Raw genomic sequence first — 16,201 nt, forward strand, 5'->3', positions numbered from 1 at the left:
TCCTGGTACCCCTAACCCAATCTCTGACCCTGGTACACCGAGACCAAACTCTGACTCTGGTACCCTGACCCCAAACTCTGATCCTGGTACCCCGACCCCAAACTCTGACCCTGGTACCCCGATCCCAAACTCTGACCCTGGTACCCCTGAGATGACGTCATGGGACGTGACTTTGTCTGTGTTTGGACAGACTTTGTCTGGACACCCCGACCCCAAACACTGACCACCCAAACTCTGACCCTGGTACCCCAACCCCAAACTCTGACCCTGGTACCCCGACCCCGGACCCTAGTACCCCGACCCCGAACTCTGATCCTGGTACCCCTAACCCAATCTCTGACCCTGGTACACCGAGACCAAACTCTGACCCTGGTACCCTGACCCCAAACTCTGATCCTGGTACCCCGACCCCAAACTCTGACCCTGGTACCCCGATCCCAAACTCTGACCCTGGTACCCCTGAGATGACGTCATGGGACGTGACTTTGTCTGTGTTTGGACAGACTTTGTCTGGACACCCCGACCCCAAACTCTGACCCTGGTACTCCGACCCCAAACTCTGACCCTGGTACCCCGACCCCAAACTCTGACCCTGGTACCCCGACCCCAAACTCTGACCCTGGTACCCCAACCGCAAACTCTGACCATGGTATCCCATCCCTGAACTCGAACCCTGGTATCCCGACCCAGAACCAAACCCCGAATTCTAACGGCTAACGCTGGTACCCCAACTCTGACCTCTAACCCCACTATTAAAAGGACAGCCCAAATGGAACAGTCTGGAGATTCTCCACCGACACCAAATGGTCTCTCAAAGCAGCAACACAGGACAACCAAAGGTCTCGAGTATCTCAGGAGGCTCCCGGTTCAGGGACATGACCCGAATCAGGACCCACACACTCACTTCTTCTTCCTCTTATTTTGTGTCGTTGTTGTTTTAGGAACATTGGTGGGCGGGGCTAATAAACCAAGCGGGGGTTCTTCTTCCTCTTTTTGAGTATAGTTGTTGTTTTATGACCTGTGGGTCCTTCGACGCAGGAATCGGCCGTTTGGCCCGTCAAGCCTGTGCCTCGTGACTCGGACAACCGTTACCGCTGACACGGTTACTGGCGGACTGGTGAAGAAGAAAAAGAAGGAGGTTTTCTCTTCGATATTCGGCTGATCTTTCTCTTCGGTTCACTGATCGCCGTCCTCACCGACCGCCGATCGCCGCCCTCGCCGATCGCCGCCCTCACCGATCGCCTTCCTCACCGATCGCCGCCCTCACCGATCGCCTTCCTCACCGATCGCCGCCCTCACCGATCGCCTTCCTCACCGATCGCCGCCCTCACCGATCGCGGCCCTCACTGACCGTGGGTTCGGATGGATTTCCAAGATGGCCGACGAGGGTCGTCGGGAATGTTCGTCCCGGACCCCGAGGGGGGAAGTGCTCGGATTGAGCGAGGAAAAGGTCGAACGGAGGATCCGATCCCTGGAACTGAAGATGGACGTGATGAGGGAATGGGAGAGGTTCAACAAGATGGAGCTGGACGTTCGGGACAGGCAGGTGGACCGCTGGGATCTGTGGGAACACCCCAGGTGGAGCTTGTCCGTGAATGGCTGTCCTTCGGACGGTTCGCCGTGATCGGTGAAAACCCTGACGATGTTCCCGGGACGGAGACCCGCGGGCACGAGGGTCCACAACGAGGGGGAGAGAGAACCTACCGGTCGGGCTCCAGTTTGGGATCCAACACGTCCTTCTCGAACATGGCGAGTCCGGGTACATCCCGTGTGGACACGGTGAGTCCGGGTACATCCTGTGTGGACACGGAGAGTCCGGGTACGTCCCGCGTGGACACGGCAAGTCAGGGTACGTCACGCGTGGACACGGCGAGTCCGGATCCGTCCCGGGTGGACACGGCAAGTCAGGGTACGTCCCGCGTGGACACGGCGAGTCCGGGTACGTCCCGCGTGGACACGGCGAGTCCGGGTACGTCCCACATGGACACGGCGAGTCCGGGTACATCCTGTGTGGACACGGAGAGTCCGGGTACGTCCCGCGTGGACACGGCAAGTCAGGGTACGTCCCGCGTGGACACGGCGAGTCCGGATCCGTCCCGGGTGGACACGGCAAGTCAGGGTACGTCCCGCGTGGACACGGCGAGTCCGGGTACGTCCCGCGTGGACACGGCGAGTCCGGGTACGTCCCACATGGACACGGCGAGTCCGGGTACGTCCCGCGTGGACACGGCGAGTCCGGATACGTCCCACATGGACACGGCGAGTCCGGGTACGTCCCGTGTGGACACGGCGAGTCCGGGTACGTCCCACGTGGACACGGCGAGTCCGGTTACGTCCCATGTGGACACGGAGAGTCTGGGTACGTCCCGCGTGGACACGGCAAGTCAGGGTACGTCCCGCGTGGACACGGCGAGTCCAGGTCCGTCCCGGGTGGACACGGCAAGTCAGGGTACGTCCCACGTGGACACGGCGAGTCCGGGTACGTCCCGTGTGGACACGGCAAGTCCGGGTACGTCCCGTGTGGACACGGCAAGTCCGGGTACGTTCCACATGGACACGGCGAGTCCGGGTACGTCCCATGTGGACACGGCGAGTCCGGGTACGTCCCGTGTGGACACGGCGAGTCCCATGACTGCTGACATGAACCCCTTTGTTGGTCGGTGGCACAATCAGCGATACATGTTCCTCCATTCCCAGAGGATACATTCCCAGTGTATCGGTGTTTGGGTGTGTCAGTGTTTGGGTGTGTCGGTGTTTGGGTGTATTGGTGTTTTTGGTGTGTCAGTGTTTGGGTGTGTCAGTGTTTGGGTGTGTCGGTGTTTGGGTGTGTCAGTGTTTGGGTGCGTCGGCGTTTTGGTGTGTCAGTGTTTGGGTGTGTCAGTGTTTGGGTGTATCAGTGTTTGGGTGTATCGGTGTTTGGGTGTGTCGGTGTTTGGGTGTGTCAGTGTTTGGGTGTATCGGTGTTTGGGTGTATCGGTGTTTGGGTGTGTCGGTTTGGGTGTATCAGTGTTTGGGTGTGTCGGCGTTTGGGTGTGTCAGTGTTTGGGTATATCAGTGTTTGGGTGTATCGGTGTGTGGGTGTGTCAGTGTTTGGTTGTGTCAGTGTTTGGGTGTATCGGTGTTTTTGGGTGTCAGTGTTTGGGTGTGTCTGTGTTTGGGTGTATCAGTGTTTGGGTGTATCGGTGTTTGGGTGTGTCGGTGTTTGGGTGTCTCAGTGTTTGGGTGTATCAGTGTTTGGGTGTATCGGTGTTTGGGTGTGTCAGTGTTTGGGTGTATCAGTGTTTGGGTGTATCGGTGTTTGGGTGTGTCAGTGTTTGGATGTATCAGTGTTTGGGTGTATCGGTGTTTGGGTGTATCGGTGTTTGGGTGTATCGGTGTTTGGGTGTGTCAGTGTTTGGGTGTATCAGTGTTTGAGTGTACCAGTGTTTGGGTGTCTCAGTGTTTAGGTGTATGTGTTTGGGTGTATCAGTGTTTTGGTGTGTCAGTGTTTGGGTGTGTCGGTGTTTGGGGGTATCATTGTTTGGATGTATCCTTGTTTGGATGTATCCTTGTTTGGGTGTAGCATTGTTTAGGTGTATACTTGTTTGGGTGTATCATTATTTGGGTCTATCATTGTTTGGGTGTTGTCTATCATTGTTTGAGTCGCTCGGGTGTTTGAGTGTATTGGTGTTTGGGTGTAGCATTGTTTGGGTGTATCATTGTTTAGGTGTATCCTTGTTTGGGTGTATCATTATTTGGGTGTATCATTGTTTGGGTGTTGTGTATCATTGTTTGAGTCGCTTGGGTGTTTGAGTGGATTGGTGTTTGGGTGTATCAGTGTTTGTGTGTATCAGTGTTTGGATGTATCAGTGTTTGGGTGTGTCAGTGTTTGGGTGTATCAGTGTTTGGGTGTATCGGTGTTTGGGTGTGTCACTGTTTGGGTGTATCCTTGTTTGGGTGTATCATTGTTTTGGTGTATCATTGTTTTGGTGTATCATTGTTTGGGTGTATCGTTGTTTGAGTTGCTTCGGTGTTTGGGTGTATCAGTGTTTGAGTGTTTCGGTGTTTGAGTGTGTCAGTGTTTGGGTGTATCAGTGTTTGGGTGTGTCAGTGTTTGGGTGTATCAGTGTTTGGGTGTGTCGGTGTTTGGGTGTGTCAGTGTTTGGGTGTATCAGTGTTTGGGTGTATCGGTGTTTGGGTGTGTCGGTGTTTGGGTGTGTCAGTGTTTGGGTGTATCAGTGTTTGGGTGTGTCAGTGTTTGGATGTACCAGTGTTTGGGTGTGTCAGTGTTTGGGTGTGTCGGTGTTTGGGTGTATCATTGTTTGGATGTATCCTTGTTTGGGTGTATCATTGTTTTGGTGTATCATTGTTTGGGTGTATCGTTGTTTGAGTTGCTTGGGTGTTTGGGTGTATCAGTGTTTGTGTGTATCAGTGTTTGGGTGTATCGGTGTTTGGGTGTGTCGGTGTTTGGGTGTATCAGTGTTTGGGTGTATCGGTGTTTGGGTGTGTCACTGTTTGGGTGTATCATTGTTTGGATGTGTGCTTGTTTGGGTGTATCATTGTTTTGGTGTATCATTGTTTGGGTGTATCATTGTTTAGGTGTATCCTTGTTTGGGTGTATCATTGTTTGGGTGTATCATTGTTTGGGTGTTGTGTATCATTGTTTGAGTCGCTCGGGTGTTTGAGTGTATCGGTGTTTGGGTGTATCAGTGTTTGTGTGTATCAATGTTTGGGTGTATCAGTGTTTGGGTGTATCAGTGTTTGGGTGTATCAGTGTTTGGGTGTATCGGTGTTTGGGTGTGTCACTGTTTGGGTGTATCATTGTTTGGATGTATCCTTGTTTGGGTGTATCATTGTTTTGGTGTATCATTGTTTTGGTGTATCATTGTTTGGGTGTATCGTTGTTTGAGTTGCTTCGGTGTTTGGGTGTATCAGTGTTTGAGTGTTTCGGTGTTTGGGTGTGTCAGTGTTTGAGTGTATCGGTGTTTGGGTGTATCGGTGTTTGGGTGTATCGGTGTTTGGGTGTGTCGGTGTTTGGGTGTGTCAGTGTTTGGGTGTATCAGTGTTTGGGTGTATCGGTGTTTGGGTGTGTCGGTGTTTGGGTGTATCAGTGTTTGGGTGTATCGGTGTTTGGGTGTGTCAGTGTTTGGATGTACCAGTGTTTGGGTGTGTCAGTGTTTGGGTGTGTCGGTGTTTGGGTGTATCATTGTTTGGATGTATCCTTGTTTGGGTGTATCATTGTTTTGGTGTATCATTGTTTGGGTGTATCGTTGTTTGAGTTGCTTGGGTGTTTGGGTGTATCAGTGTTTGTGTGTATCAGTGTTTGGGTGTATCGGTGTTTGGGTGTGTCGGTGTTTGGGTGTATCAGTGTTTGGGTGTATCGGTGTTTGGGTGTGTAACTGTTTGGGTGTATTATTGTTTGCATGTGTGCTTGTTTGGGTGTATCATTGTTTTGGTGTATCATTGTTTGGGTGTATAGTTGCTTGGGTGTTTGGGTGTATCAGTGTTTGAGTGTATCGGTGTTTGGGTGTATCAGTGTTTGTGTGTATCAGTGTTTGGGTGTATCAGTGTTTGGGTGTGTCGGTGTTTGGGTGTATCAGTGTTTGGGTGTATCGGTGTTTGGGTGTGTCACTGTTTGGGTGTATCATTGTTTGGATGTATCCTTGTTTGGGTGTATCATTGTTTTGGTGTATCATTGTTTGGGTGTATCGTTGTTTGAGTTGCTTGGGTGTTTGGGTGTATCAGTGTTTGAGTGTATCGGTGTTTGGGTGTATTGGTGTTTGGGTGTGTCTGTGTTTGGGTGTATCGGTGTTTGGGTGTGTCGGTGCTTGGGTGTGTCAGTGTTTGGGTGTATCAGTGTTTGGGTGTATCGGTGTTTGGGTGTGTCAGTGTTTGGGTGTATCAGTGTTTGGGTGTATCGGTGTTTGGGTGTGTCAGTGTTTGGGTGTGTCAGTGTTTGGGTGTACCAGTGTTTGTGTGTATCAGTGTTTGGGTGTATCAGTGTTTGGGTGGTTCGGTGTTTGGGTGTATCAGTGTTTGGGTGTATCGGTGTTTGGGTGTGTCACTGTTTGGGTGTATCATTGTTTGGATGTATGCTTGTTTGGGTGTATCATTGTTTTGGTGTATCATTGTTTCGGTGTATCGTTGTTTGAGTTGCTTGGGTGTTTGGGTGTATCAGTGTTTGAGTGTATTGGTGTTTGGGTGTATCGGTGTTTGGGTGTATCAGTGTTTGGGTTTGTCAGTGTTTGAGTGTATCGGTGTTTGGGTGTATCGGTGTTTGGGTGTATCAGTGTTTGGGTGTGTCGGTGTTTGAGTGTATCGGTGTTTGGGTGTATAGGTGTTTGGGTGTATCGGTGTTTGGGTGTATCGTTGTTTGAGTTGCTTGGGTGTTTGGGTGTATCGGTGTTTGGGTGTATCGGTGTTTGGGTGTATCTGTGTTTGGGTGTATCGTTGTTTGAGTTGCTTGGGTGTTTGGGTGTATCAGTGTTTGAGTGTATCGGTGTTTGGGTGTATCGGTGTTTGGGTGTGTCTGTGTTTGGGTGTATCGGTGTTTGGGTGTGTCGGTGCTTGGGTGTGTCAGTGTTTGGGTGTATCAGTGTTTGGGTGTATCGGTGTTTGGGTGTCTCAGTGTTTGGATGTATCAGTGTTTGGGTGTATCGGTGTTTGGGTTTGTCAGTGTTTGGGTGTGTCAGTGTTTGGGTGTACCAGTGTTTGTGTGTATCAGTGTTTGGGTGTATCAGTGTTTGGGTGTGTCGGTGTTTGGGTGTATCAGTGTTTGGGTGTATCGGCGTTTGGGTGTGTCACTGTTTGGGCGTGTTGATGTTTGGGTGTGTCATTGTTTGGATGTATCATTGTTTTGGTGTATCATTGTTTGTGTGCCGTTGTTTGAGTTGCTTGGGTGTTTGGGTGTATCAGTGTTTGAGTGTATCTGTGTTTGCGTGTGTCAGTGTTTGAGTGTATCAGTGTTTGGGTGTATCGGTGTTTGGGTGTATCAGTGTTTGGGTTTGTCAGTGTTTGAGTGTATCGGTGTTTGGGTGTATCGGTGTTTGGGTGTATCAGTGTTTGGGTGTGTCGGTGTTTGAGTGTATCGGTGTTTGGGTGTATCGGTGTTTGGGTGTATCAGTGTTTGGGTGTGTCGGTGTTTGAGTGTATCGGTGTTTGGGTGTATAGGTGTTTGGGTGTATCGGTGTTTGGGTGTATCGATCGTTGTTTGAGTTGCTTGGGTGTTTGGGTGTATCGGTGTTTGGGTGTATCGGTGTTTGAGTGTATCTGTGTTTGGGAGTCGACGTTATAAGCTCGGTTGGCTCTGCGTTTGCTTGTGAAGCGAAGTTGCTGCTCCCAAGTTCCCTCTGCGATGAAAATGAAAATCCAATCTCTTTGTTTGCAGATGACATGGAACACAAAATGGAGGCCAAGACTGAAGAAGCCGTGAGTTCGCCGACGATGTGTCCGATCTTGATGTCTTCCTTTCTTCAATGTCAGCTCAAGCTCATCACGTGTCTCGCCTTGGTCATTCTCTGACCAATCGTATTGTCATCCTGCCTGTCCGTGTGTCTCGGCTCCATCCGAGTGATCCATACTCGTGTTCAAATTATCAATAATTTATGACGTGAATAATAGATATTAATCATGCGCTCGTGTTTTAAAAAACAGGAATGATGTTTGGTGTTTTATATGTTTTATATGTTTTAATAACAATATATGTTTTAATAATTGTAATTATTCATTTATTACGTACACCCACGCATTCTCTTATCTCTTGATATATTGTTGCGAATTTGGAAGCTTACTGCACACAACAGCCAGGTCCGACAGATCAGCTCTATCGGTAAGTATGTGTTTCTAGTTAGGGTCCCGTCCTATGTTTAATGGGTGATTAATTGTACGTGCGCTGTGAGTTATTTTTCGTTAGGATTTTTACATTTTAAACTTCAACAACAACAACGCCCATCTTCGCTTCTTCACCATCGGCCTTTCCCACGCGCATGCATGTCAAGCACAGCCGTGGGCGGAGTCCAATGTGCCAGGCGGGGTTTCTTTGGAGGTTGGCGTCTTGGATTTCACTCCAAATACGGGCATGGCGCCCCTCTCAGCCAATCCGAGGGGTGCGAGCACGTCTGCCGCCTCTCGGCCAATGGGGAGCCAACGCAACATATTGCTGCTCGACTTCCTGGTCGAGGGCCGGAGACATGAGCACCGCCCCCCCCCCCTGACCAATCTCGGACGGCCGGAGACGGCCCGACGCTACCCTCCGTATCTGGTGCTTGGAGCGGCATCGTGTTGCGGGTTGAAGTCCCGCCGGGCCAGATCGTCGAGAACCGCACGAAGCGGGAAGTTCCAAGCCAGATTCTTACTTCCAGCTCACCTTCCCTCCGACCTGGGGGTATCAATAAAGGCCGTGGCCACCATTTCTTTTTGGGGGGTGTGTGTCTGTGTGTGGGCCTGTCTTTGAAGTAGAAATGTTTAAGTGCCGTGTGTGTAAATTGCTATTCCTTCAGTATTTGGTTAACTCTGCCTTCTTGCATGCTCCCCTGCCCCATTATAAATAAATATCCCTTTTGTTAAATGTTCCAGCTCGTTTCTGTGTTTCTTTCATTGACTTGGCACAGTGCGTATTGAGAAATGACAACGCCGTAAATTGTTCATTCATTTGGTCCGACGGGCCTTGGTAATCTCCGCTCGGGTTACACACAGTTAGGGCTCGGTTACGGCTCGTTCCGCTCGAGGTCCGTCGAGGGTGTGAATTCCCCGGTAGCTTTGTCCGCGTGGGTAATTAGGTATATTGAAGTTTGGCAATTGACCCTTCCCCACGCGGTCGAATTATTGGCGATTCATGGTCCAATAAGGGACCCGTGCCTTTCGGACTTATCCAAAAGGGACTACCTCAATTCCGGTGTGTTCGGTGGAGCCGACTACTGCTCCCTCTTGCGGTCGTGCTCGCCACCGATACCTGGCCCCGTCACAATATAAAGAGGAAGAGATGGATGTTCAATGATTGTTCGTTGGGGTGGGAATGATAAATTATCTTGGGATTGTTTGGGTATCACCCTACTATCTTCAGTAAGGAATTCTCTCGAGGTATTGTGACGGTTGTGGGAGTGTAGGGAGGTGTCCATGACGATTCGTGACGTTTGAGGTGTATTACGTAAAAAATTCCAGGTCGGCTGTGGGATCAGAAATCGAACCTTTTTGTATTTATTTTTCCTTTTATTTCAAGTTCCCAACCCTCCCAATCTCACTTGACTCCTCACAGCATTTTCACTGATGTGTGCAGAACCACAACTGTGCGAAGAACTCGACCCTTTCCGTCTGGCAGGAGGAGTGAAGAGAGGAAGAATTTTTTTTTTTAATCTTATTTGGAATTGAAATTCCAGGTGAGGTATTGTCATCACGCACCGTCCGTCCGTCCGTCTCCTATTTTGACTTATCCGGCCAAACCGCTGGGCCGAACCGGCTGATACTTGGCAGCAACGTTCCGCTCCTGACCGGTCTCGGAAATGGCGATTGCAAAGCTCGTTCCGCTCCTGACTTTGTCGGTCAAAATGGCCAACTTGGAAAAAAAAATTTCAAACATCTTCACCAGACCCACCAGTCAGAATGCTACCAAATTTGGGTTACAACATTGGGAAAGGGTCGTGATGTTAAATTACAGAGGGCACGCCGATCATGTGACCGGAAGTGTGTCAAAATGGCTGACGCGTAAATTCCTTCAAAAATCTTCTTCTTCAGACTCACCAGTCAGGATGTCACCCAAATCTGGGTTGCAACATCAGGTTACACCACCAGTCAGAATGTCACCAAATCTGGGTTGCAACATCAGGTTACACCACCAGTCAGAATGCGACGAAGCTTTGGTACATCATGGGTGATGAAGGTTGTGGTCAAGTTTCATCGGAATCATATGTGTAGTTTCAGAGAAGAAGTTGCAAGTATTTGTGGACGGACGGACGAGGCTCTATAATCTCCCTGGAACTAAGTTCCAGATGAGGTAAAAAGAAGAGAGAGAGAGAGAGAGAGAGAGAGAGAGAGAGAGAGAGAGAGAGAGAGAGAGAGAGAGAGAGAGAGAGAGAGAGAGAGAGAGAGAGAGAGAGAGAGAGAGAGAGAGAGAGAGAGAGGAAGAAGAAGAAAGTTGTGGTGTTCTGAGGATGAAGAAATGCCAGTGACGCCTCGAGTGACCGTAGCTGTGTTGCTCGGTGAGTGGTGGGCTGCTTCAAAGCGGCTGTCCTTGAGAGTGAGGGGATGGATGAAGGGGAAAGCGAAGGAGAGCATTGAAGACGAGCCGTCCGGATGATGCAGAGATGACGACCGGGCCGTTCTCTTGTTTTTCCCCACCACGTACCGTCCTTTGTTTCCCTTTCCTCACCCTGGGTTAGGGCCCTGTCACACCTTGACATTTTAGCCAGCGTATGGCAAGGTATCAAAATGTATGTAAAACGCTGGCGTACGCTGAACTATTGATGTTTTTTCCAGTTTTGGACGTATTCATAACAAGTTGGACGTATGCATAACGTATTTGGAACATACACAGAACGTTTCGATAACATATAGATAACTTATATCAACGAATGCTGAGCGTGTTGTCGGCGTTCACAATCTATGCCCAATGATAGTCTAATTTATGCATAGCGCGGCAGCGTATCGCCGACGATCACGTGGCGTAGCCTATTAATAGTCTGCGGCTTGACGATTCAAATCATAACCGCACTAGACATCGAAGTGTCAAGCCGCTGTCACACCTTGACGTTTTAGCCAGCGTATGCCGACGTATGAAAAATTTGCCGAATACGCTGGCACACGTCGAATACGTTATGGGTAAGTTTTGTATACGTTAATAGCACGCTGAAGGACGCTGGCATATGTCGTAGTACGCCGAGTACGTCGACAAATTTTCAGCATGTTGAAAATTTTTCGACGTACTCGGCGTATGACACACGTTCCTCATACGCTGGCCATAAGTTGTAGGCACGTTACGCGATCGTTGACACACGTCAACACACGTTACTTGTAAGTTACTCATAAGTCGAAACACGTCGAGGTAATGGTTAGCGTCAGTGTTCCAGACTCCCTGTTTTTGTTTTTTTTCTTTTCTTCGGTATGACGGTGATGTTGACACTTCGATTTCTCGTGCGGTTATGATTTAAATCGTTGAGCGGCAGCCTATTAATTATATTATATTATAACCGCACTAGAAATCGAAGTGTCAACATCACCGTCATACCGAAGAAAAAAAAACAGTGAGTCTGGAACAATGACGCTAACCATTACCTCGACGTGTTTCGACTTATGAGTAACTTACAAGTAACGTGTGTCAACGATCGCGTAACGTGCCTACAACTTATGGCCAGCGTATGCGGAACGTGTGAGTCTTACGCTGGCATACGTCGAAAAATTTCAAGCATGGAAAATTTGTCTAACAGCTCGGTGTGCTACGACGTATGCCAGCGTGCTCTTAACGTATACAAACTTACCCATAACGTATTCGACGTGTGCCAGCGTTATAGACAAATTTTTCATACGTCGGCATATGCTGGCTAAATCGTCAAGGTGTGACAGGGCGTTTAGAGAGAGGGTCCGTGTGCGTGACGCTGTGTCGGCCTTTCGTATCGGTCGTGTGGCCTGTATTGTATTTCATCAAGTCCGTCGTCGTCCCGATACGATTTGCGTCTCGTGTCGTTTTGCCTTCAGTGTGCCCCATCCCTTGATACGAGTAAATTCATTGTGTTCCATTGTGTTTCACTTTGTGCCATTGTTCCCTGGGGCTGTGTTGTTAAGATTCCATTTCGAATGGGAAACTCATGACGTTTACGTGCCCCTGAGTTGTCAGCGTGACTATCTGGAACTCTACTCCTTGTGCTCAACCTACAGGTCAAGCTTTCAAAACCGCTCGGCCAGCTCGCGGGCCTCAGCCTGGCGGGCTGTGAATAGGACTCGGGGTCGCTGACGTCACCACCTGCAGCACTCTTTAGTCGGGAGTGACATATAGGACCCTGGTTTGAATCCCGTCACCTGTAACAGTATGTTTGTGTGTGCGTGTGGTGTGTGTGTGCATGTGTGTTCATCTGAACAAACAGTGCTGGTCCGATCTCCACCATATTTTGCATACATGTTGATAGTACCCAGGGTCAGGTCATGGGCACACAATTAATCCCCTCTCACCTGTGAGGGGGAGGTCGAGATGACTTACCTTCTCACCTGTACACGTGCCACAGTGCAAGTGGTTTACTGACCTCTGCTGCAGACAGCGGACATTATTAGCTCCAGCACGCCCACTATACCCCCAGCACGCCCACTATCCCCCTCCCCACGCCCACTATCCCCCCGCACCACGCCCACTATCCCTCCCACCACGCCCACTATCCCCCGCACCACGCCCACTATCCCTCCCACCACGCCCACCTTCCCCCCCCCCCACCACGCCCACTATCCCCCCGCACCACGCCCACTATCCCTCCCACCACGCCCACTATCCCCACCACGCCCACTATACCCCCAGCACGCCCACTATCCCCCCCACCACGCCCACTATCCCCCCGCACCACGCCCACTATCCCTCACACCACGCCGACTATCCCCCTCCCCACGCCCACTATCCCCCCGCACCACGCCCACTATCCCTCCCACCACGCCCACTATCCCCCGCACCACGCCCACTATCCCTCCCACCACGCCCACTATCCCTCCCACCACGCCCACTATCCCCCGCACCACGCCCACTATCCCTCCCACCACGCCCACCTTCCTCCCCCCCCACCACGCCCACTATCCCCGCAGGCCGCTCCCAAAGAGAGCGGGTGTTTCCAGTTGATCAAACTCTTGGATATTTCACTCTTCAAACGAACAAATCCCTGTGGAACACCGAACCCAGACCAACGCAGGTCACGTGACCTGCATCACGTGGGCCGAGTTATATTGTAAACCGATTGCTGATCGGAGGAAGAATCCCAGGGAACGGGCAAGTGCGAACGGCGACCATGTTTACGGAGACTGCTAACGCAGACAATACGAGTTATTGGGTCACGTGTAAATGGTTTAAGCTGTTAAACAGGTTAAGCGGTGAACGAGTGTTTCTGTTCACCTCATCTTCCTCTTTTTAGACGAACGTTGTCGACGCCGAGCACGGGAAAGGTGCTGAGGAAGTGGTGCGGGACCGTCTCTCGGACAGGTGTGTACAAAGCGCAACGCAGAAGGACTCTCCTCTGAGTCGTGTCTGAATGACTCATCGATTCGTCCTTCGTTTCGCATTCGCTCCAGAATCACTGTTCACCTCCACTCATTCGTTCTTCCATTTCCCTCCTGCGGAAGCAACTTCCACATCCTCTTCAATCTTTTTTTCACGCCAGGGCTTCAACGTGGCGATTCACCATTTTAGATCATCCCTCACCCCATACCCATGATCTTTTCGACCCCCGTTAACCTTCTGAAACCCCTCCTCTTTCCAAACCTCCAGTTTTTCCTTCCGCTTCTGTGATTGAGAGTTTGCGGATGTATCCATCTTCTTCACCCCTCCTCCCCTTGCCCTCATTCTTCCCCACATCCCTTTAATAGTTGTCCAAGTCTCCCTCCTGTTTTGTACGTCATCCCTGCTGTTGTTGTCTTTCCCCATCCATCTTGTTTTTTTTGTGTTCTGTTACGTCCGGATCCATTGTAAGTTGTAGCTCCTCCATGAGCCTCGACTTTGTGCACAAACCCCCTGTTCCCCCTGTATGTGTTTCAGTGATCCGAGGAAGAGTGCGCAGCATTTTCAGCTTCTTTCTGACGCCATCCCTTGGCACCGCAAGGGAAGCAAGAAGAAGAGATTGAGCAAGGTGTGCGGAAGAGGGATAAATATCAAGGTGGTGTGTGGTGTGTGTGGAAGGTGTGTGGAAGAGGAAGTAAGAATCAAAACCCCGCAAAGATCTATTTATTACGTACAACTACAAACATAGGTCCAATGATGCGACCAGCAACCCTCACACGAACAGCACCATGGTTGACATGTTTGTGTGCGCTGTTTCCAGGTGGACATTTTGAAGGACGCATGTCTCTACATTGACATGTTGGCCGAGGAGGTTGAACACGAGAAGTCATTCCTGAAGAAGCTGAAGGACTTAGGGACCGGTGTGCTATTAGATGGGGACTCTCCTGGTGAGACCAAGTCCCGAAGTTCGATTCTTTCCCTTCACTCGGAAACCTTGAACATTCTCCACGAACCTCCTTCACCACCCGAATGACTTCCTTCCATCCGTGAATTGTGTGAATCCTTCGATTTCATCACTAAAAGTCAACTTGTTGAACGTGAACTCAATCACGTGTGACTCGGTGAGGGTTCACATCGAGGTGGGAGTTGGCATCGGGTGAGGGATGATATAGGGGAGAGTGTTTATGGAGGTGTGTGAGTTAGCATCGGGTGAGGGATGATAGAGGGGAGAGTGTTTATGGAGGTGTGGGAGTTGGCATCGGGTGAGGGATGATATAGGGGAGAGTGTTTATGGAGGTGTGTGAGTTGGCATCGGGTGAGGGATGATATGGAGGAGAGTGTATATGGAGGTGTGGGAGTTGGCATTGGGTGAGGGATGATCTAGAGGAGAGTGTTTATGGAGGTGTGCGAGTTGGCACCGGGTGAGGGATGATATGGGGAGTGTTTAAGGAGGTGTGCGAGTTGGCACTGGGTGAGTGATGATATCGGGGAGTGTTTATGGAGGTGTGCGAGTTGGCACCGGGTGAGGGATGATAGAGGGGAGAGTGTTTAAGGAGGTGTGCGAGTTGGCATCGGGTGAGGGATGATATTGGGGAGTGTTTATGGAGGTGTGCGAGTTGGCACCGGGTGAGGGATGATATAGGGGAGTGTTTATGGAGGTGTGCGAGTTGGCATCGGGTGAGGGATGATATTGGGGAGTGTTTATGGAGGTGTGCGAGTTGGCACCGGGTGAGGGATGATATAGGGGAGTGTTTATGGAGGTGTGCGAGTTGGCACCGGGTGAGGAATGACATAGAGGAGAGTGTTTATGGAGGTGTGGGAGTTGGCATCGGGTGAGGGATGATATAGGGGAGAGTGTTTATGGAGGTGTGTGAGTTGGCACCGGGTGAGGGATGATCTAGGGGAGTGTTTATGGAGGTGTGGGAGTTGGCATCGGGTGAGGGATGATCTAGAGGAGTGTTTATGGAGGTGTGCGAGTTGGCACCGGGTGAGGATGATGTAGGGGGAGTGTTTATGGAGGTGTGGGAGTTGGCATCGGGTGAGGGATGATATAGGGGGAGTGTTTATGGAGGTGTGGGAGTTGGCATCGGGTGAGGATGATATAGGGGGAGTGTTTATGGAGGTGTGGGAGTTGATATTGAGGTGCTGGAAGTTCTCGTCCTTATATTTGGTGTGTAAGTCTCGCTGATGAACAGTCTCCCTATGACTGCGCAGACCATGAGGGGCAGTCGAGGCACTCCCACGAGGGTCTGTTTCGGCCGCAAGGGGGAGACCGAGCGCTCTGACTCACGTACTCACCTTCCTGGCTTTCATGCTTCCACACATATGTCTGTAAGGTACCTGCTTATGTGCTTTACCTGTCCTCTGTGAGTTTTACATCCTCTTGTTAAAGGTTGTTTTGGCACTGTTGGTCATACAGTAAATATACATGATTAGAGTGTCATTAAAAATGCTTCCAAATAAATAATTAAACAAACAACAACAACAGGTACTGTTTCCAATTTTTATTTAAGATCCGACTTAACTCTTGATGTGATGATGATGATGATGATGATGATGAGTTAGAATCCAGTGAACTCCTCTGAAGAGAGACGCAGGTGAGGGTGCTGATGAGAGGTGCACTGAAGGGGATGCAGGTGAGGGTGCTGAAGGGGGTGCAGGTGAGGATGCTGATGAGAGGTGGAATGAAGGGGATGCAGGTGAAGGTGCTGACGGGGGTGCAGGTGAGTGGTGTACCAAAGGGGATGCAGGTTGCGGGGACGAGGTGAAAGAAAAATGAGTAATGCCTAATGGACAGCTCTTTTCCTGAGTGCTGCAGGTTTCTGTGCAGCTCTTTGTTCGGCAGCGAAAAATCATCCAACCTCCTCTTGAACCGGAGGTATCACTCCATCACTGGGTCAGCATCTTGCAACCTCACATCCTGCAGCACCTCAGCTAGGAACTTCACAGTCAGGTTGGGCCTCACCACTGCCCTCCTCCTCAGAAACCTTGATGAAGGCCTCCAACTCCTCCTCAGTTGGCTCCTACCCATGCGAGGTGATGAGC

The 16,201-nt window shown here is 50.4% G+C and overlaps 2 protein-coding genes across 9 annotated transcripts in view; both read left to right on the plus strand.

Annotated features, from left to right (window-relative positions):
- LOC147007998 (uncharacterized) overlaps positions 1–15,643 on the plus strand; it is a 92,306-nt gene extending 76,663 nt beyond the window's left edge. For all 4 annotated transcript variants that reach the window (XM_085865901.1, XM_085865904.1, XM_085865903.1 and 1 more), the window contains exon 6: positions 14,609–15,643. The gene's annotated coding sequence lies outside the window, so the exon portion shown is untranslated. The remainder of the gene's footprint in view (positions 1–14,608) is intronic.
- On the plus strand, positions 1,221–15,643 carry LOC147008004 (uncharacterized). 5 transcript variants are annotated; one of them, XR_015053697.1, is made up of 6 exons: positions 1,221–2,299; positions 7,367–7,407; positions 13,074–13,141; positions 13,694–13,811; positions 13,977–15,022; positions 15,176–15,643. XR_015053697.1 is itself a non-coding variant. In XM_085865888.1 (5 exons), exons 1-5 carry the CDS (start codon positions 1,363–1,365, stop codon positions 14,187–14,189), a joined length of 1,377 nt encoding a protein of 458 aa, XP_085722014.1. In that variant the 5' UTR covers positions 1,221–1,362; the 3' UTR covers positions 14,190–15,643. The 5 variants fall into 5 exon arrangements, 3 of the variants coding, with proteins under 3 accessions (XP_085722014.1, XP_085722015.1, XP_085722016.1); XR_015053698.1 differs by having other exon boundaries at positions 15,279–15,643; XM_085865888.1 differs by having other exon boundaries at positions 13,977–15,643.
- Positions 15,644–16,201: the final 558 nt, after the last annotated feature.

This window comes from Eptatretus burgeri, chromosome 22 (assembly GCF_056783735.1).
Source record: "Eptatretus burgeri isolate ZD-2024b chromosome 22, Ebu_testis_v1, whole genome shotgun sequence".
NCBI classification, from domain to species: domain Eukaryota; kingdom Metazoa; phylum Chordata; class Myxini; order Myxiniformes; family Myxinidae; genus Eptatretus; species Eptatretus burgeri.